The sequence below is a fragment of the Phyllobates terribilis genome, unplaced genomic scaffold, assembly GCF_046119375.1.
Source record: "Phyllobates terribilis strain yellow unplaced genomic scaffold, ASM4611937v1 Scaffold_1__5_contigs__length_1240528914, whole genome shotgun sequence".
NCBI lineage: Eukaryota > Metazoa > Chordata > Amphibia > Anura > Dendrobatidae > Phyllobates > Phyllobates terribilis.
Genome location: NW_027362761.1, coordinates 746,387,498 through 746,409,287, shown reverse-complemented (window position 1 = coordinate 746,409,287; position 21,790 = coordinate 746,387,498). Strand labels below are relative to the sequence as shown.

General features: G+C 43.2%; 1 protein-coding gene across 3 annotated transcripts in view; it reads right to left on the bottom strand.

The window, feature by feature from the left end:
* LOC141149103 (beta-1,4-galactosyltransferase 1-like) overlaps window positions 1-21,790 on the bottom strand; it is a 249,856-nt gene that overhangs the window by 123,124 nt on the left and 104,942 nt on the right. For all 3 annotated transcript variants that reach the window (XM_073636865.1, XM_073636866.1, XM_073636867.1), the window contains one exon: window positions 4,937-5,005. In XM_073636865.1, coding sequence (XP_073492966.1) covers window positions 4,937-5,005 — 69 coding nt within the window. The remainder of the gene's footprint in view (window positions 1-4,936; window positions 5,006-21,790) is intronic.

The following is a 21,790-nucleotide window of genomic DNA, read 5'->3' as shown; positions in this document are numbered from 1 at the left end:
ACTTGAAATGCAGAATTTAAATCCATTGCATGACAGCTTTTACTGCATATTTTCAAGCCATGCGTGAAACCATGCCTCCACGGCCAAATCCCTCTTTTTATCTAAACCGAGAATTTTTGGTGGTGAAAAAGACTAACAACCGTAGTGGTCAGTGAGAAAACTGAAAGTAATCAGAAGGTCTTGCTGAATGTGCTGCAATACAAGCCATAGTGCAGTTTGGCCACTGGATGGCAGTTCAACACTTAGAAATATATACTGTATAGCATACATATATCTGCATTGACCAGCATTTTTCTACAGTAGTTCGTGATGTGTTGCTGGCCAGACAGTAGATATCCTGGCCACATCTTACACATAGTCAGAATTACAGCTTCACAAAGCTTGTTACTAAGCTTTCCCAGGAACCTGAATGACGAATCTGCCAAACTATGACACTTTGCGGAGCGAGAATGATGATTTATTGATTTCTGCAGTCTCCATCACAGGGTTTAACCCGGCCGTTCTGAAGGAAAGTTTACCTAGCTATAACAATATTTGGGCGCAAAAATCATGATTTATTTAGGTATTTAGTAATCAACAGTCTGTATAAAAACTCCACATGGTTTGTTACCCAGTTCTCCAGGACCAGGATCCTTTGGCTGTGTGCATATATTGCGTTTTCCCTTGTGGATTTGTCACAAAACCTGAAGGGATTCCTGATGCCTGCAAAGTGGATGAGAATCCTGAAGACTCATGCACACGTTGCTTATTTGTGACATGAAGATTCAAATATTTAGCATGTCAATTCTATCATTTTTTGCAGCATTTTTTCACCTATTGACTTCAATGAAGTCAGTCAAAAATGCTATAAAAACCCAGGTAATAAAATGATTGCAGATCTGCTACTTTTTATAGCGTTTTTGCTCCAAAAAACACAGTAGTGTTAGCAGAAAAGGATGTAATGTCACCCAGAGGAAGAGGAAAGACCACCATTTTGTGTGTATAGGTGAGTGTATGTATGTATATACATATGTATGTGTACACACATATACATACATATATATGTATATACAGTTGTGCTCAAAAGTTTACATACCCTGGCAGAATTTTTCCTTTCTTGGCCTTGTTCCAGAGAATATGAATGATAACAAAAAACTTTTTCTCCGCTCATGGTTAATGGTTGGGTGAAGCCATATATTGTCAAACTACTGTGTTTTTTCTTTTTAAATCTTAATGACAACCAAAAACATCCAAATGACCCGGATCAAAAGTTCATATACCCCAATTCTTAATACCGTGTATTGCCCCCTCTAACATCAATGACAGCTTGAAGTCTTTTGTGGTAGTTGTGGATGAAGTTCTTTAATTTCTCAGATGGTAAAGCTGCCCATTCTTCTTGACAAAAAGCCTCCAGTTCCTGTAAATTCCTGGGCTGTCTGAGCAACCCCTATAGATCCTTGGGTAGAGTGTTTCTACAACGGTATGTTGTCAGGTTCCACTTTCCGTGTAGTTGAGTGTTAGTTAGCCCAAACCCCTGGTCCTTGTGTGGCCAGCGCCTGATCCTGAACCCCTGGTCCTTGTGTTGCCAGGGCCTGAACCCGACACTACACCTGGCAGTCCCTGAACCCGAAACCACACCTGGCGGTCCCTGAAGTCTGAAGCCACACCGGCGGTACCTGAACCCTGAGATGCCGCATCGCCAGTACCTGAACCCTGAGAAGCCTCACCGGTGGTACGTGAACCCTTTAACTGTCCCATTAGTACTTGAACTTGCACCTGTGCCAGTCCTGGCTAGTGTTCCTGAGTCTGTACTGTCTGTCACTATGTGTTAGTATCCATTCTGCCAGAGCACGCAGGACTCGGTAGCTGCAGTACGGGAACAGCCTAGGAGTGGTACCTGGTGACTACCTGCAGCTCAAGCCTGACTCAACCATCAGGTGCTCCAGTGAAAACCAGGTAGCCTCTTAGCCATGTCCCTCCTAGATAAACCCTACCCTGTAGCACAATGGGTCCATGAACCACATGCGCCACCTGCGGGCATTACACTTTGTAAGATTTTTGGAAGGAACAAGTCATGTGAAAGTCCTTTGTATTGATCACACATGTATTTACACATATAAATGAGACGTCTTTTTTTCTAAGCTAAAGAAGCCCAGCTTTTCCAACCTCTCATCACATGAGAGGCCTTCCATTCCTTGTAATAATCTAGTTGTCCACCTTTGAACGGATTCTAACTTCCGAATATCCTTTTTAAAATGTGGAGCCCAAAACTGGATCCCATATTCTAGATATTCTAGGCCTTACAAGTGATTTATAGAGGCTAGCAATACATTTGGATCATGGGAATTTATCTCTCTATTTTTATACACCCAAAAACTTGTTTGCTTTTGCAGCTGCTGCTTTACATTGAGTTCTGCTGCTCAGCCTACTTGTAACCAGAATACCCAAATCCTTCTCCTGTTCTGTAGTCCCGAGTATACTCCCATTTAATGTATATGCAGCAATAGGATTACTCTGTCCTAGGTGCATTACTCTACATTTATCAACAGTAAACCTCATTTGCAAAATGTTTAACTTGATCTAATCCATTCCGTTGTAGCTCTGGCAGTATGTTTAGGGTAATTTTCCTGCAGGAAGGTGAACCTATGCCCCAGTCTCAAGTCTTTTGCGGTCTCTAACAGGCTTTCCTCCAGAATTGCCCTGTAATTAGCTCCATCCATTTTCCCATCAACTCTAACTAGCTTCCCTGTCCCTGATGAAGAAAACCATCCCCACAGCATGATGCTGCCACCACCATATTTGATGGTGGGGATGGTGTTTTCAGGATAATGTGCAGTATTAGTTTTCCGCCACACATAGCATTTTGCATTTAGCCCAAAAGTTCTACTTTTATCTCATGTGAACAGAGCACCTTCTTTCACATGTTAGCTGTGTCCCCTACATGGCTTATTGCAAAATGCAAGTGGGACTTCTTATGGCTTGCTTTCAAAAATTGCTTTCTTCTTGTCACTCTTCTATAAAGGCTGGCCAGATTTGTGGAGCTTACAACTAATAGTTGTCCTATGGACAAATTCTCACACCTGAACTGTGTATCTCTGCAGATGCTTCAGAGTGACCATGGGCCTCTTGGCTGCTTCTCTAATTAGTGCTCTCCTTGCTTGGGATGTCAGTTTAGGTGGGTGGCCATGTGTTGGTAGGTTTGCAGTTGTGCCATACACCTTTCATTTTTTAATAATGGATTGAATAGTGCTCCATGATATGTTCAGAGCTTGGGCTTTTTTTAAAACCTAACCCTGCTTTACTCTTCTCCACAACTTTATTCCTGACCTGTCTTGTGAGTTCCTTGGTTTTCATGATGTTGTTTGATCCCTAATGTTCTCAAACAAACCTCTGAGGCCTTGACAGAACAGCCATAGTTATACTGAGAATAAAGTAAAAGAATGCACATACAGAAAGGCACATAATATATACATTATGTCTTGTGAAATCAGTGGTTTAAAATCAGTGGCAGAAACGTTGGGATAGTTGAGTCTTTCAGCAAGAAATTAAATTTTGTATTCTATTTTCTGTAAATGACTATGGAGATACCCATCCTACCTCTTCTTTGATTAGCATTTCTGAGTTTACTTTACAGTTTTAGGCAAGCTCAGTCATGTTTGCAAAGGTCACTGTGCAGGGAGGGAGGTTAGATAACTTTTGTTCATTTACCATACGTGGTATTTATGTCTGCATTGTAAAACAGCAAAACAAAGAACTTTTTTTTTCTTTTAAATGAAGTGGCAGCTTGCATGCTCCACTTCACATTCATTCCCTAAGGCTTTTTCCAGCAGCCCCAAAAAGGATGAATCGAGCTACGGTTGGGAGTCCAACCTGCAGCTCAATTTGGTAACAATGATTAAAGTGCCCTGTCAGGGATAAAAATACCCTGTTCTATTGTTCGATGCAGATCCCAGCAATAGGACACCCATCGATCAGCAAGTTATCACCTAGTCTAGTGGATAGGTGATAACTTGCTTTCACTGGTCAACTCCTTTAATGATTAGTGAAATTCTAACCACTGAAAAGCTGATGATGAAGCCACTAAGATGTGCAGCAATCAACTTGAACATGGAAAAACTGCAGAAGGGACATGATGCTAAACCAGGACTATATGCATAATTTTTTTTTAAGTTGGGAAACTGTTTTTGTCATATATCTATATTTATAGAAGAATGGTAATTGCATGTGTACGCAAACAAATTTTAGACAAATAGAGTGAGACCAAAGTAGTACTGCCAAATCTACATTGGGCACAAAAAGTTCTGCATTTGTTGTTTCTTGTGCTGTATGCAGTGTGGGACTGGGGTGCCAAGGGCCCACCAGTTAGATTGACTCTGGGGGCCTGCTGTTCAGCTGCATGCAAATATTATATTACACTCATCTGCTTCTATATAATAATATACTTGGTAGCTTGTGACATAAATTATGAGATGCTTGCTTGTTCTGTACATAGTGAATCAAATGTACTGTGCCAACTACCAATCATGTAGGTATGTGGGGGTCCCAGTCCTGAACAGGGGGTGCTAATATGATAGCTGTGACTGATACTATTTTTTCATTATAAAATGTGCGTCAAACAGTTAAAATCCACTGTAAGCTATAGCAAGACACCTGTTTTTAAACTTCTGGTGCACTTTCTATAAGGCTGCATTAAAACATTTGTGTGTCATGGTCTGACATAGGCATATATATGAGACTATGAAATACTGGTCAGGAGACCTATTGCCGGCCCTTGAATTATGGTCCGTACTGAAAACGAGATACATAGATATGTGAATGTGGCATTTTTAGACCTATGTTCGCACTATTTTTTTTTGGGCCCTGTGGGTTTTGAGCTACAGCTATTACAATTCTATCATGTTGCCATTGTAAAAACTCAGTTTGCACATCTATTTTTCTGGGAGCAGATTCCACTTACTTAAATAAGGTGGAAGTTCAGGGCACGCAGGCAATTCGTGATTTTCTGAATCTTCAAGCATGACAGAACCTTAAGAAAATAATAATCATGTTTATTACATTCTTGGACAAATACAACTTTATTATCATCTATAGAAGGGAATAAATAGGAGGTGGTGAGGGACTATACAGAGTTTTGCAATCTGAAATCTTTTTATATCTGAAAAAGGTAAAATTAATGCAAAAATAAATTGAAATCTAATGGTACCTATAGATTATAGCTTAAAGGGAATCAGAAGGATCCCCCCCCCCCCAAAAAAAAACAAAAAAAAAAACTATTGCATATAGCTCTTTCAAAGACAAGCACAACCTTTACATGGCCAGTCTGCTTCTTCATTATTGAGAAATCAGCGTTTTCATTTATATGCAAATGAGGCTGAAAAATTGTTGTAGATCTGTAGCCACTGTCACTCAAACTCTATTCTCCACACAGCTCTGCCTTATCCTGCTTGACTGAGAGCCTCTATGTTGTGTGTCTTCAAGACACAACAAATTCAACTTTGGTCAAACAGAACAAGGTGACACTGGGCAAAGAACAGAGCTGGGGGTGACACAGGCTTCAGATCTACAAATAGTTCTCCAACCTTTGCATATCAATTCAAACTCTGATTTCTCAGTAGTGGAGGAACGGACTGGCCATGTATTGTTTGACTTTTTTTTTTAAAGAATTTCCTGCACATATACATATAGTTTGACGTGTGAAAACATACTCACGGATTTCCTTTAAAGCATAACTAAACTTCACACCCAACCTATATGCCGTAAGGAGACAATCACAGAACAAGGGTGGTACAATGGCATTGCAAAGTACCCTCCTCCTTCCAGAAAGTATAGTGTACAAGTTTAATTTTATTGGAATTGATCCCAATCATATAACAAAAGCAGGTACCACAAACCAAGGCCGGCTTTACACATCCACATTTTACGATCTATGTTACAGACCGTGATTTTCAAATCATCTGTGGGTCTTCTGACCCAAACTAGCAACCTCATAAGCATGGTCAGTTCGAGGTCTGTATATGGATGTTGAAATGCAGAATTGTAAAGATGAGATAACATACAGTTCTCATTTGTGATAACGTACAATTCACAATGATATTTAATTTTTATTAGTGTCAATGAATTTGCAAATTCAAGAGATGTAAAAAATCAAAAGAAGGAAATTACACAGTTGTCCACAGTAAATAGTATCGAAATGAATTTCCAATGTTTGTATCCTCTTCAAAAAATATGAGTTCAGTATGTTCGATTGCCAACACAATAATTGCTGATGTTTTAAAATTATTATATGATGCTTTTTGAAGTCTAGGATGTTAACCTTACTTATAGTAATTTCAAGATTGTCATTGGAAATTGTATTTACTTCAAAAAGATGTAAGGTTTACAATAATTTAATTCCATTACAATTATCACTGATGTTTCAAAATTATTATATGATGCTTTTTGAAGTTTATGATATTAACTGTATTTATAGTAATTTCTCGATTATTGTCATTTGGTGTTGCATTTACTTCAGCACTTCAAATAAAGGACTGACTGGTGATCAATAATAGATGATTGATACGAACTAGTGTGTCTAGGGGCTTTAACTCTGCAATTCGCAACACTACCTGCAAGAAAGTAATGTCCTGATAGAAGATACAGTCTATTCAAGACAAAAAAAATATATATCATGCTTTACTAGAGACTAGAGACATCTCAGCAAGAGTGTCAAGAAAAGTGCTCAAGATGTCTTGCTTTTCCAGAGCCCCAAAGATTCAAGGAATGTTTGTTTAAGTGTTTGCAAAGAGAAGGCTATACTGTAAATTCTGTTAGGGTGATGATAGTCTGAATAATATCCATTTTTCATTTTAAGAAATTTTCAATTTAATTACACTATTGTACAGCCAAATTGGTTCAGAGACAAAAACAGCTGAACTTAGCTAATTTTGTGGTCCTGAAAACAAATATGATGCTTAAATGTGCTGATTGGCTCTAATTTTCAAGATTCAGAGGAGGTTGTAATTACTTATTACACCTTTCATGAAGGCTTATAGAAAAATTGCATCTTTACTATTTCCTTATCATTATTGCATTGTTAGTAGCTAATCTATTACATCATCTATTTAGTCTATTGAGCCTTCGGTATTCTATCATCTTAGGGTGACCAATCAAAAAACGCCAACTCAGCTCTGATGATGTAATCCTAATTACAGTTGCATCACCTACTTTTCTAAATGTTCTTTGTGTAAGGTATACAGTTTTAGGATTTCTTACCTTAGTTTTTTTAGCATATTGACATGTTTCTATATGTTTTTTCAGATGTGCCTGAAAGCACAAAGCGTACAGTTTATGCTACATATGCAGACAAGTCACTTTTGCATCACAAAAGTGAAATGTGACTACTGTGATAAGGAAAGCCTATAACCTGTATTTTGGCTGCAGAATAGGAGATCAGGACAACAGTTGGGTTCCACACATATGCTGCAATAGATGTTCATCACTTCTTACCCAGTAGTTGCATAGGAAGAGGCAATCTATGCCTTTTGCAGTCTCAACGATCTGGAGAGAGCCAACCGATCACACTACCAATTGCTATTTCTGCATGGTACCCCCCAATTGGAAAGGAGTTTCAAGGAAGAAAAATTGGACTTTACGGTATCGAAACATTCCATTGCAATATGCCCAGTATCACATAAAGAAGAACTGCGGATTCCAAAAGCACCAGAAACATTTTCAATCGAGTAAAAAAAGGAAGAAAAGGATGCTTGGTGTCATGACGCATCTTCCTCTCAGAACCCAGACTTTCTGTCAGAAACCTCAACAGAACCACACTTTCTAACACAAAATGAGCTGAATGATCTTGTTAGAGATTTGGATCTGCCCAAGAATTTTAGTTCCAGGCTAAAACCATGGAATCTCCTTGAGTGCAATGTTCGGATTTCTTTGTTCCGCAACCGTTCTTTGTCCAATACTTCTTCATGAAGGGTGATATTGTGGCATGCAACAACATCAACAGTTTAATAGAAGCACTGAAGATAAGTCATAATCCATAGGAATGGAGGCTTTTCATCAGTTCATCCAAACAAGCCTAAAAGCAGTCTTGCAGCATAATGACAATGTGCTATCTTCAATTCCAGTTGGTTATGTTGTTCACATTTGTGGCCCTTCTGTGCTGACATAAAGGTGGTAGCCCTCTTACTTGGTCTTCAGGGTGGATAAACAATGTACTGCTGCTTTCTGTGTGAGTGGGATAGTTGTGCAAGAGATTATCACTACAATAAAAGAGAATGACCTCTCCAACATTCACTTCAACCAGGGAGTAAAAATGTCCTGCATCCAGCACTTGTTGACCCACATAGGATCTGGTTACCACCATGGCATATCAAATTAGGCCTAATGAAGAACTTTATAAAGTAATTGGATAAAAATGCAAAAGCATTCAAGTATCTGGACCTCAGATTTGGCCGAAGATTCACCTTCCAACAAGACAATGACCATAAGCACACAGCTAAAATAACAAAGGAGTGGCTTCAGAACCCTGACCTAAACCCAATTGAGCATCTCTGGAGAGACTTGAAAATGGCAGTCCACCAACGTTCACCATCCAACCTGACGGAACTGGAGAGGATCTGCAAGGAAGAATGGCAGAGGATCCCCAAATCCTGGTGTGAAAAACTTGTTGCATCATTTCCAAGAAGACTCATGGCTGTACTAGCTCAAAAGGGTGCTTCTACTCAATACTAAGCAAAAAGTCTGAATACTTATGACCATGTGATATTTCAGTTTTTCTTTTTTAATACATTAGCAAAAATTTCTACATTTCTGTTTTTTTCAGTCAAGATGGGGTGCAGAGTGTACCTTTAATGAGAAAAAAATGAACTTTGTAGAATTTACCAAATGGCTGCAATGAAACAAAGAGTGAAAAATTTAAAGGGGTCTGAATACTTTCCGTACCCACTGTACAGGGTGGGCCATTTATATGGATACACCTAAATTAAATGAGAATGGTTGGTGATATCAATTTCCTGTTTGTGGCACATTAGTATATGGGAGGGGGGAAACTTTTCCAGATGGGTGGTGACCATGGCGGCCATTTTGAAGTTAGCCATTTTGGATGCAACTTTATTTTTTTCATTGGGAAGAGGGTCATGTGACACATCAAACTTACTGAGAACTTCATAAGAAAAACAATGGTGTGCTTGGTTTTAACGTAACTTTATTCTTTCATGAGTTTTTTTACAAGTTTATGGCCACTTATAAAATGTTTTCTCAGTGCTGTCCATTGTATTGGATTGTCAATGCAACCCTCTTCTCCCACTCTTGACACACTGATAGCAACACTGCAGAAGAAATGCTAGCACAAGCTTCCAATATCTGTTGTTTCAGATGCTGTACATCTCGTCAGCATCTACTGTCGTACGCCGCCATGGAGTGGCACCTTGCAGCTACCTGCCGCACAAGCCTGTCCTCACCACTGGAGGCTTAAGCGAACACCAAGGTAACTGCTTAGTCACGCCCCTCCAGGGTAAGTCCAGTCCGTGGCACAGTGGGTCCACAAACCATGTCTGCCACCTTCGAGCATAACACAATTTTTGCAACTTTTTATAATTCGCAATAGTGTTTAGACATGTTTTAGTTATTTCAATTTTGCTAAGTTGCCTCTAAATAAATATCAGAAAATTGGCATAACAAAATATTCTGCACCTTTATGTTTGCCAAAAATAATAGTGTTTCAAAGCACTGAAACTTTTATGCATTAATTATATATAACAGTAAAAGAAAACTCTTTAATATCATAGAAACATGAGCCAGCTAAAAATTTTAATTGTCAGATTTGAATTCAGGAGATCAAAATCATTAAGAAATGGCTCATTTCATAATTGAAATTGACAACTTTTGAAAATATATAGACGTTATCATAGGTTTTAAGAAGACCCATCATCTAGAATTTCTGTTCATGCAGACAAGTTTGCAGAAGTTATTCCATTGTAAACAAGACAACAATAGCAATACCAATTCTACCATAGGAATAGAAGATGATTGGAAGAAAAAGTGTAGTTGTTATAAGCTTAAATGTAACTGGCCCCTTTAAGTATTTTAGTGGTTACCTAGTAAGATATATATATAAAAAACAATAAGTTTAAGTGTGCAATCTTTAGAGTCTCATACCCCCTCACTCTCCATTCACTCCGATATGCAGTTTGCAACCTATCAGATTTTTCTCTTTTTGACAGGTTCCCTCCCGTTAATATGGATTATAGGAGTGAATGTGAGCTCTGTGTGAATCCAGGTTGCAGCTTTCACAGTTTATAATTTCATATATTCAATGTTTACATATTATAGCATTTCAGAGTGCAGCTTTAATTTATTAGTCACAGTTTCTAGCTTGTACTTTTTTTCCATTAATGTGATTTTAATTCTTACCTATAGCCAGGGGCTGGCTGGTAAATGTTAGCCTGGTGGGCAAGCAGACAGCAGTGGCCCATGAACAGCGGCCCATCCTTATTGTGTTTACAGTATGAAATTCTCCATTGAGTGGGCTACACAGAAGCAGTGAAAGGCCCAAACATTCTACCCAGATGTGGTATCAAAACCAAGCTCAGGGTAGGTGCACATCCCCGCATTACACGAGCACGTGTCCCACAACATTAGCCATGCCCTCAATAACACAGTTTCTGGGAAAGTCTCCTAAACATGACAAGTGCTTGTGGCCAGGGACGGTACATCTCGCTGATGGCACACTGGTTAACATAGTGGAAGCCGGGACCCAGTCAGACCTTGGGACGGAACACGTCCTCCAGATGCAGAGGTTTGCGGGCTCTGGGTCAATCAGGGTTGCCCCCACATTCTACAGCTCCTGCACCTCCTCCTCCTCCTCTTCTGTCTCCATCTCCGAAATGACCACATCAGTCGCAAGCTGGAAGCACTGCAGCACAGCCTCGGCCAAGCGGCAACAGGCTGTGCTGAAGCTAATATGCTTAGGTGACAAACCATACAACGCTGAAGAGTTGTGGACAGCTCTGAAAGAGAAGGCAGATCTGTGTCTGACACCGCTGAACCTATAGCCAGGCATGGTCGTGTGTGACAATGACCAGAACCTGGTGGTGGTTCTGAGGCGAGGCGAGCTCACACACGTACCATGCCTGGCCCATGTCCTTAACCTCATGGTTCAGCGGTTTCTCAAAACCTACCCGGATTTGTCAGATCTACTTGTCAAAGTACGCCGCCTTTGTGACCATTTTACAAAGTCAGCTACAGCTTCCGCCGCTCTTGCCGTGCTGTCATGGGTGTGTCAGAGGTGACAGACAGTCGTCCTGCAGTGGTTGGCAGGAGATCTCCACGTTTGTCAATGCAGAAAGCTGCCTTGATAGGAGGCTATCTTTAGTACCCAGCAACTACCTCCCTCTGACCTGGGTGTATATATACCTGATCTCTCCAGGTGGGTGTCGCCGGTTATACTCATTTCTACTTGGAACTTGGCTGTAGCAGCATCACGTCCTCTCTGGAGTCTTGAGGCTGTGTGCCCTGTTGGAGGTTCTTCTAAAGCTATGTTCTTATTCCCCTGTTTTGTCTTCCCCTTTTGTCGTTAGAGTGCTAGCGGAGGTTGACTAGTGCTCATCTCCTTCCATCCCCAGCTATAGCCTAACGCCAAGGATAGTAGGGTGAGGCACGTGATCGGCGACAGCTGTGGAGGTAGCTTAGGGACGTTAGGGGAAGACAGGGTGACGCTAGTCCAGATTAGGAGTTCACCTCTTCCCCCTTTCCCTAGTGTCTGGGCTCCCTTTCCCGTCTGTGTTGAACTCACACCAGGCGTGACACGTGCTTCAGCAGCATTTACAGCTTCCAGCTCACCGACTTGTGTGTGATGTCCCCACGCATTGGAACTCTACACTGCAGATGTTGGGAACGATTTGTGAGCAGAAGAGGGCAGTTGTTGACTACCTGCATCAACTAGGCCGTCGGTATTCAAGTCAGACTCCACACAAAAAATCTCAGGAGTGGACATGGATGTCAGACATCTGTACCATCCTCCAAAACTTTGAGGACTCCACCAAGATGGTGAGCGGCGATGATGCCATAATTAGCATCACCATCAAGCTTCTCTGTCTTCTGACATGCTCTCTGCTCTCCATTAAAGAGGATGCATTGCAGGCGGAGCATGATAAGATGAGCAAGGAACCATACAGGGTGATTATACACAGCCCAGCCTCATCTGATCCCAACGTGAATTCGCGTTGTCCAAATTTTGGGTGACATTCATTACTGGTTGGTGACACTTCTAGACCCATGCTACAAGGAGAACTTTATGTCTCTTATTCCTTTGCAGGACAGTCCTAATATAAAACAGGGCAGTATGAGAAGGCCCTTGTTGCGGAATTTGTGAAAAAATTCCCATCTTAAAACGCTGGCAGCAGAGGTCACAGTTCATTGGACAATCAAGGAGTACAGGCGAGAGAGCCACAAATGCAATCCAGCAGAGGCAGGGGAACACTGTCAGAGTTCTGGGGTAGTTTTCTGAGGCCCTCCCATCGCACAGACCCTGAGGCGGGGGGCAGTCTCACAAGGAGTGCAAAGTTTCGGAAGATGGTGAGGGAGTACCTTGCCGACTGTACCAACGTCCTCCATGATTCCTCTGTGCCTTATGATTATTGTGTATCCATGCTGGACACGTGGCATGAACTGGATCTCTACGCCTTGGAGGTCCTGGTCTGCCCTGTCACTAGCGTTTTATCAGAGCGGGTTTTTAGTGCCGCCAGTGGAATTATAACCTATAGGCGCATTCGCCTGTCAACTGAAATTGCTGACAGGCTGACTCTTATAAAAATGAACAAGGGCCGGATTGGGCCAGACTTCTCAACACCACAGAATGATAGCAGCGTAACATAAACTCAAATTTATTTGTGCCTTTTTTGGGGGATGTCTAACTTTATTCCCATGCACCTCTGTCTTCACACCCAGACATGGGTATATGCTTCCTGATTTTGTCTATTTGCTCTTGTCCTCCTCCTTCTCCACATCTTCATCCTCCACCACCATATCACCACCATATGTCCCATATCAACATATCTACGTCTCTTGCAAGGGGCATTGGAGTTCCTCCAAATTTTTGGTAGCCGTTGCTTCACTACATAGGATAACATTATGGGAGACCCACTTCCTAATAATGGGAACATTGTTTTTAGGAGGCTCTCTGACCTCTACATCTCTTGCAAGGGGCATTGGAGTGCCTCCAAATTTTTGGCAGCCCTTGCAGTCAATGCGTATGCAATAACAGTATATGAGACCCACTCGTTAATAATGGGAACAACAAAGCATAGCCGGGTGATGGCTCTCTAACAATAGCGAGGGCCGATTGCTGGCCCTTTAAGAATTGTAAGGGCCACCTGATGGCCCTATAAAAATAGGCTTTGTGACTTTCAGAGTCCCTCCACCATAAATGAAACAGGATGTGTCTAATGATGTGTCACACACCACATGGCCAGATAAGGTTGTAAAATGTTAAAATGATATTTCCCGGTGAATGCATTTGTCTTGGTTGAACGCAATGCAAAAGTGCAATAACACATCAAAAACGCTACGTGTGAACATAGCCCAAGGTGTGGAGGAGCAATTTTGTTTTTTTGTTATTTATTTTGCCTTATATACAAGTCATTATCCTGGAAAGGATGTTCTTTAGCATATTTCCCAGGAAAATCCATTTTGGTTTCGTTTTTGTATGTTTTATTGTGAGTCCGTAAAAGTGGCATAAAACCTGTGACAACGTTATTGACAGAAGTGACCTGGGAGTCAGAGATGCTTCCAGGGGTCTTCACCATGCTGTTCCCATGTCATTTGAGCACTGTTCCCGTCGATTTGGCCAATTTTTAGGCCCTCTGCAGACCGCCGGGGGGAGCCACCGGAAAAATGCTCGAGTTTCCCATAAACTTACATTGGGCTCGTTACTCGGACCAAGCACTCGAGCTTTCCAATTTGCGCGACCCGTGCAACGAGTACCCGAGCATTTTAGTGCTCGCTCATCATTAGTGATCACAGATATGTGATTTTCATAATTGTGGTCAAATGCCGACTACATTTCCATCCACTTCTCTCAATTCTCTACTGATAGAAGCAGCTGAGACTACAGTTGGCACGTGACCACAACTATGCGGATTGTATACTTGTGTCCCCTTCGCTGGAAACAGCGGGGAATCGTGACAGTGTGTGCAGTCAGTCAGCAGTCTGCAGTGACACAGGGACTACAGAAGCTTGTCTATAGAACCCAGAAAACTTCTGTCCTATAAAAAAAGCATATACCTGGAATAAAGGGTTTCACACATAATTATGGGGCCCTATATAGTAACTGTACCTCTAAATACCTTTTTGTATTGTTTTTTTTTTTACACATACCTGCTCAACTAACTCACTAATGTACACGAACTCCACAATGCAAAAAGGTCATAATATAGGATATATCAAAGATATATAATATCTGATATCTGAGCATAGTACAGCACATAAATTATGTAGGATAATCTATCCCCGGTATATGATATACTGACAATAGACACCCGATATCATATACAGGATAATATATGACTGTTGTACACTATACTATGACTACAGACATATATTACACCAGTCACATAGTATCCTGTATAAAACATCTGATATCTGTGCACATAGTATAATATATACCATCATATATTATCCTGTATTTACTGTCTAATATCTGTAGTCACAGTATATCATATAACGGTCATGTATTCTGTATGTGCTGTACTATGTGCACAGATAGATGTTATGTATAGGATAATATGACTGTTGTATACTATACTGAGTACAGACATCAGATATTACACCAGTCACATATTATCCTGTATATAGCATCTGATATCTGTGCACATAGTATACCACATACAGGAGAATACATGACCGTTATATGATATACTGTGACTACAGATATTAGACAGTTTATACAGGATAATATATAATATTATAATATATCCCATGAATACACACATCAGATATCATACCAGCCGCATATTATCCTGTATATAACAACTGCAGGGGCGTAAAGATCACACTCGCAGAGGGTGTGACTGTGACCAGGCCCATGGAGTCAGGGGGCCGCTGACGCTTGCCCTGTCTGCAGCTAAATGTGCGTCCGTAGATGCACATTCAACTGAAGTGTGTTGGGGCAGAAATGCAACAGCTCCCCGCACTGCAATAGCTATAGTGGCCGCCGGCCTATCATAGACTGGAAGCTGACGTCGGCGTGCCAGACATGGGTGACACATGATGTCACTGCCATATGATGTTATTGAAGGACGGGGGACGTTATTATAGGATGCGGAACATTATTACAGTACGTGGATGTTATCACAGGACGGGAACATTATTGCAGGACGGGGGCGTTATTGCAGAATGGGGGACGTTATTACAGGATGGGGGACATTATTACAGGGGCCCATAGATCTGACCAACATATTGGTGGGAGCCTCGGTCCAAATTTTGCACGGGGATGGTAGGACTCTAGTTATGCGTCTGTCCATCTGACGTCTGTGCACACAGTACAGCACAGCCAGTATACAGATTACTACACAGTATATTATACTGTGGCTACAGACATCAGATGGCATATAACAATATTGGTAGTGTTACTGTATACTATGCACAGATATATGCTATAATATGCACTGACTGATCCTCGGCCTACAGGACCTCACATGCTATAATATATGCTCATGTATATACTATATATATGGTGTCCTGTAGGCTGATGATCAGTCAGTGCAGGGTGTGTATACACTGCCTGCAGTCTGAATCTGACTCTCACTGAACTTCCATACCGATCGGGTGGCGCTGGATCCGATGACCCCACTGACCTGATCTGTGTAAGGGTTCAGGCTGCTGCAATAAATCAGGCTGAGCCACAGACAGAGCGACAGCAGATAGTGTCTCGGGCCCATGCTGACCTCTATCTTGTTCCCCGGCTCCTCTCCGTCTCCAGCCAGAAGAAATTGAGCGCCGGGCTGGTTCTAGAGGTGAGTTCAGCAGACACTGCACACAGTGTGCCTTGGCAGTTTACCCGGGGTCCTTAGAGGCTGCCATGTTATTGGCCATACGAGTGGATAGACGCCTTCAGGATAGATGGGTGAGACCACCTTCGCCTGAGCCCCCATTTCTGGGCAATGCCTCTACGCCGGGGGTGCAGACTGGGGGTGAACCTGTACTTATTAAGTTGGGGGAACCAAAGCTGTTAGGTGGAGCTACTGCATCGCATATTTCCCCTGAAATCCGCAAGAGAAAGGGGGTGGGTTTTTTTGTGGTAAAAAGAGACATTTTATTGGGGTCTGTACCTCAGTTCCTAAACAAAAAGAAACTCGATTAACCCTTGGTAGTGTGGAGTTGGATAATCAGGGGGTGTGTTTGTCTTCAACATGCAGTACTGACGGCAGAGGTGGTACTAGAGAGCAGGACTGAGAAAATTTCTGTGCTTGAGGACAGTGGGGCTGGAGTCAGCATGGTTGATGCTGGGTTTGTGAGAACTTATGGGCTTACTTGCTGTACGTTAACTAAGTCTATCCCTATTTATGCCATCGACTCAGCGTCACTTGCACAGAGATCTCTGACTCAAATTGTACATAATATAAGACTGAGGGTGGGGTCTTTTCATTCTAAAGTAATTCCTTGTTATGTCCTGGAGGGCCTTTCCACTCTGATTGTACTGGGTCTACCCTGGTTGGTGAAACATAATCCGATAGTGGATTGGCAATCCAGGGAAATTGTGGAATGGGGAGATTACTGTCATGAAAACTGCTTAAACATTTCCCTTTCTGCGGTCTCTACGGAGACCTTGCCTGCGTATTTTCTGAGAAGCTCCCTGAGAGACAAGCCATGAAGGATTTTTATTGCTGAGAGTCTGGAGAAGGGACATATGAGAACCTCATCTTCGCCCGTGGTGCAGGGTTCTTCTTCGTTAAGAAGAAAGATGGGGGTCTCCGCCCCTGTTTTGATTTCGGGGAATTGAATCAAATCACTGTCCAAGATCCTTACCCTCTTCCTCTGATTCCAGATTTATTCAATCAGGTTGTGGGAGCTAAGGTGTTCTCCAAGTTGGACTTAAGGGGAGCCTATAATCTGGTTAGAATTAGAGAAGGGGATGAATGGAAAACGGCGTTCAATACCCCTGAGGGGCATTTCAAGAGTCTGGTTATGCCTTTTGGTCTGACCAATGCACCTGCGATGTTCTAGCATTTCATAAACAATATTTTCCATCATTTAATAGGCGGGTTTGTAGTGGTCTATCTGGATGATATTTTGGTTTACTCACCTGATTTTGAGTCGCTTCAGAGTCATGTTAAACAGGTACTACAGATATTAAGAGATAGCAAACTTAATGCCAAAGTAGAGAAATGTGTTTTCGCTGTTCAGGAGGTGCAATTTTTGGGGTACCTGTTGTCATCACCAGGTTTTTGGATGGATCCGGAGAAGATCCGTGCTGTACTTGATTGGGACTCTCCTGAGAACTTGAAGGCATTACAGCGCTTTCTGGCCTTTATTAATTTTTAGAGGAAATTTATCCAAAATGATTCGGTAATTGAGAAACCCCTCACTGACATGACAAGAAAGGGGTCTGATATTTCTAAATGGTCAAATGCCACCCAGCACGCTCTTTCCTCCTTAAACAGATGTTTTGCCACAGCACTAGTGATGAGCGAATATGCTCGCCACTACTCGGTACTCGCCTGAGCATCACTGTGCTCGAAAAGCTCGGCGAGTATTTCCGGGTTGCTCGGGCAGGAGCTCGGGTGCCCGCCCTGCATGTTTAGTGCTCTTTAGAGAGCCAATGAACATGCAAGGATTGCTTGCCAAGCACTGTAATGCCGTAGCCATGTAGAATGTAGCATTAAAGTGATTGGCTGGCCGCATCTCGTCATTCGGTCTATTTAAGACCCGGTGATGCTAGGCTCGTCACAGTCTACCCCGGAAACAGGCAGAGTAGGGAGAGCTGCTGCTAAGTCAGGGAGAGATTTGCTTGTTTATAGTTAGTAAAAGTATTCCACAGCATATCTATATATCCATCTGAACTAACAGTCCTTCTGAGGACTAATCCAGCTGCATATATTCAGTGGTGATAGCAGGAGTTAGGCAAGCTGGCAGGGTTTGTGGCAGACTGCAGTGCATACAGCACAAGAGGGTCCATTGCAAGTTCTGACTGATCCTGCTGTGACAGATATTTGTAGACATAGCCCCAGATATCAGGGGCCAGGGCTAATTTTTTTTTAATCTTAATCCTGATTATATGCTTAAAAAGCAATCCAGAGTACACCATTTTTCTGCTCCATTTGCTTGTTAGCACTGCAGAATACAGCCAGATCTTTTTCATATTACAGCGATAAAAATCCAGAAATCTGTAGTGAACGGAACGTGGAAAATATTGGCCTCCATTTACATTTTGTTGCAGTGGGTCAGTGAAGCTATTCACTCAAGGTCGCTGTGAAGAATAGTAACCTACAGGCCCACTATTTAAAACCGTGGTTGTCCGTTAGATGTATCACATATAACTGCGGTGCAAATTGAGCCATTTTTGCCCTCCATTTACATTATGTTGCAGTGTATCAGTGAAGCTATTCACACTAGTTCGCTGTGAAGAATAGTATTAGTAAACTACAGGTCCACTATTTAAAACCGTGGTTGTCCGTCAGACGTATCACATATAACTGCGGTCCAAATTCAGCCATTTCTGGACTCAATTTATATTTTGTTGCAGTGTGTCAGTGAAGCTATTTACACGAGGTTGCTGTGAATAATAATAATAATCTTTATTTTTATATAGCGCCAACATATTCCACAGCGCTTTACATACATCGCTGTCCTCAATGGGGCTCACAATCTAGATTCCCTATCAGTATGTCTTTGGAGTGTGGGAGGAAACCGGAGAACCCCGAGGAAACCCATGCAAACACGGGGAGAACATACAAAAACCTTCAAGCCCGCTATTTAAAACCGTGGTTGTCCGTCAGACATATCACATATAACTGCAGTCCAAATTCAGCCATTTCTGGTCACCTGTAACATCCCTGGCGGCGTGCTGGCATGGCTTACCATCTCCCATCATGCAAGACAGCCAACTTACCTATCAGTCCAGGCTGCACACTTTGCTCCAGTACTTGCTGTGTGCATGTCTCTTGTCTGATTGCTTAGGGCGGCAGCGCGGTTACTGCCTGATTCTTAAAGTTACAGTGTGTGCACTCCTAATGCGTCCCCAGCCTATTGCTGTGAGTCACTGGATACTTAAACCCCCTCCACCCAGTTAGAGGTGCCTGAGCATCACTTTCTTTCAGTGTGTTCTGTGCAACTGAGTTACCAGGTCCTGTCCTGTGTCTTGTCTGTTTCCGCCACCCTGGGGGCTGTATACCAAGGCCCGTTACCTGTATCTGTGACTTCTAGTCTGTTTCTGCCACCCTGGGGGCTGAGTACCCAGGCTCGTGCCTGTATCTTGTTCCTGGTTCAGTTCCTGTCTGAACAGTGTCCTAGCACGTTACCTGTTTGTCTCTATGTCCGATCCTTTCCTTTTCCTGCAGTGTCTGAACCTGCACCTAACTCCAACTCGTTGTCTCTGTACTTCTGTTTGTGAGTTTTGTGTCCACTCGTTACTTCATTGCAAGTACCTTGTGTGTATCTGGTTCTGCTTGTCCCGTTTCAGAGCCTCCGTTTCTACCTTCTGTGTTCTAGCTATCTTCCTGTGTTTCCTGGTCTGTTCTATGTGAACAGAGCCCTGTCCTGCCAGCCCGCACTTTCTGCTCTGCTTGCCCTCCGAACCTGCGGTTGCGCTCTGCCCTGCTTGCCCTCCGCACCAGCGGTTTTGCTCTGCTCTGCTTGTCCTCCGCACCTGCGGTTTCGCTCTGCTTGTCCTCCTCACCTGCGGTTTCGCTCTGCTCTGCTTGTCCTCCGCACCTGCGGTTTCGCTCTGCTCTGCTCCGCTTGTCCTCCGCGCCTGCAGTTCTGCTCTGCTTGTCTACCGCACCTGCGGCTCTGTTCCTGTATCCCAGTCTGTACTGGTCACTATCGAGCCGGCGTTCCTACCTGCCAGTATCTGCCCATCTGTATACCAGCCGTGCCTGCCCTCAACAACGCAATTACTGGGAAAGTCCACCTAACCACAGACACATGGACAAGTGCCTGTGGTCAGAGATGGTATATCTCGCTGACAGCACACTGGGTTAATATAGTGGAAGCCGGAAACCAGTCGGACCTTGGGACGGAACACGTCCTCCCGACGTCGAAGATTGAGGGCCCTGGATCAATCAGGGTTGCCCCCACATTCTACAGCTACTGCATTTCCCCCTCCTCTCCAGCCTCCATCTCCGAAATGACCACATCAGTCACAAGTTGGAAGCACTGCAGCACTGCCTCGGCCAAGCGGCAACAGGCTGTGCTGAAGCTAATATGCTTAGGTGACAAACCGCACAGTGCTGAAGAGTTGTGGACAGCTCTGAAAGAGCAGGCAGATCTGTGGCTGACACCGCGGAACCTACAGCCAGGCATGGCCGTGTGTGACAATGGCCGGAAGCTGGAGGTGGCTCTGAGGTGAGGCGAGCTCACACACGTACCAAGCCTGGCCCATGTGCTTAATCTCGTGGTTCAGCGGTTTCTCAAAACCTACCCGGATCTGCCGGTTCTGCTTGTCAAAGTACGCCAAGTGTGTGCCCATTTTAGAAAGTCAGCTACAGTTTCCGCTGCCCTTGCCGTGCTTCAGCAGCATTTGCAGCTTTCATCTCACCGACTGATGTGCGATGTCCCCACGCATTGGAACTCTACATTGCAGATGTTGGGAAGGATTTGTGAGCAGAAGAGGGCAGTTGTTGACTACCAGCATCAACACGGCCATTGGTATTCAGGTAAGACTCCACACATAAGACCTCAGGAGTGGACATGGATGTCAGACATCTGTACCATCCTCCAAAAGTTTGAGGACTCCACCAAGATGGTGAGCGGTGATGACGCCATAATTAGCGTCACCATTAGTGTTGAGCCACCCCCGTAGTGTTCGAGTTCGGTTCGGTTCGTCGAACACCCTTATGTTCGCCGAACTGTTCATCGAACTGTTCGTCGAACACCTTAGAACACCGTTAAAACCAGTGGCAGGCAAACAAAAACACATAGAAACACATAGAAAACACCTTCAAAGGTGTCCAAAAGCAGACAAACTGCTCAGAAGACATAACTAACACATGGAAAAGTGACAAATACATATAGTCATGCGAAAAGAAAAGAGGTGGAAGAGTAAAAGGAGGGGGAGACACAGATATAGGCATGTCATGCCCTTCTAAAATCCAAAAAGTGAGAAGCCGACACGGCCAGTCCGTTCCTGCCCGTGCCACCTCCGTTTGTGCCACAGCCGCGGTGGACCCTGACGGCCAGCCCCCCTCTCCCAATACTGGTGCCTGTCCGCTGGTGGGTCGAGCAAGCCCCCCTGTGGTGGAGGCAGCTCTAAGCTTTTTAATTTAAATTGTCTCTCTAATTTGAATGAATACACTTTAAATCCTTTTACAAGGATCTATTGAAGGGCAAGTCTCATGCCAGCAGCCGCGTAATTCCAGCTCCAGTAGCATCCACTAAAGCTGCTGCAGTTTAAAAGCTTTTATAAGGATCGAGCTCGGCTGTCCACCGCAAGGCGTCCTACCGCCAGTCCCAGCCCCTATGCCTTGGGGTGCCTCCTGATGCTCTTCACTGAGTATCCCGTGGTCCCGAAGCATTTCCTTTGAAAAAATTAAGTGTCCAAACTACAGGTGGTGTAGCTTGCTTAACAGCCGGGATAATCCGCTGACTAGCAGACACTGCTACTAGG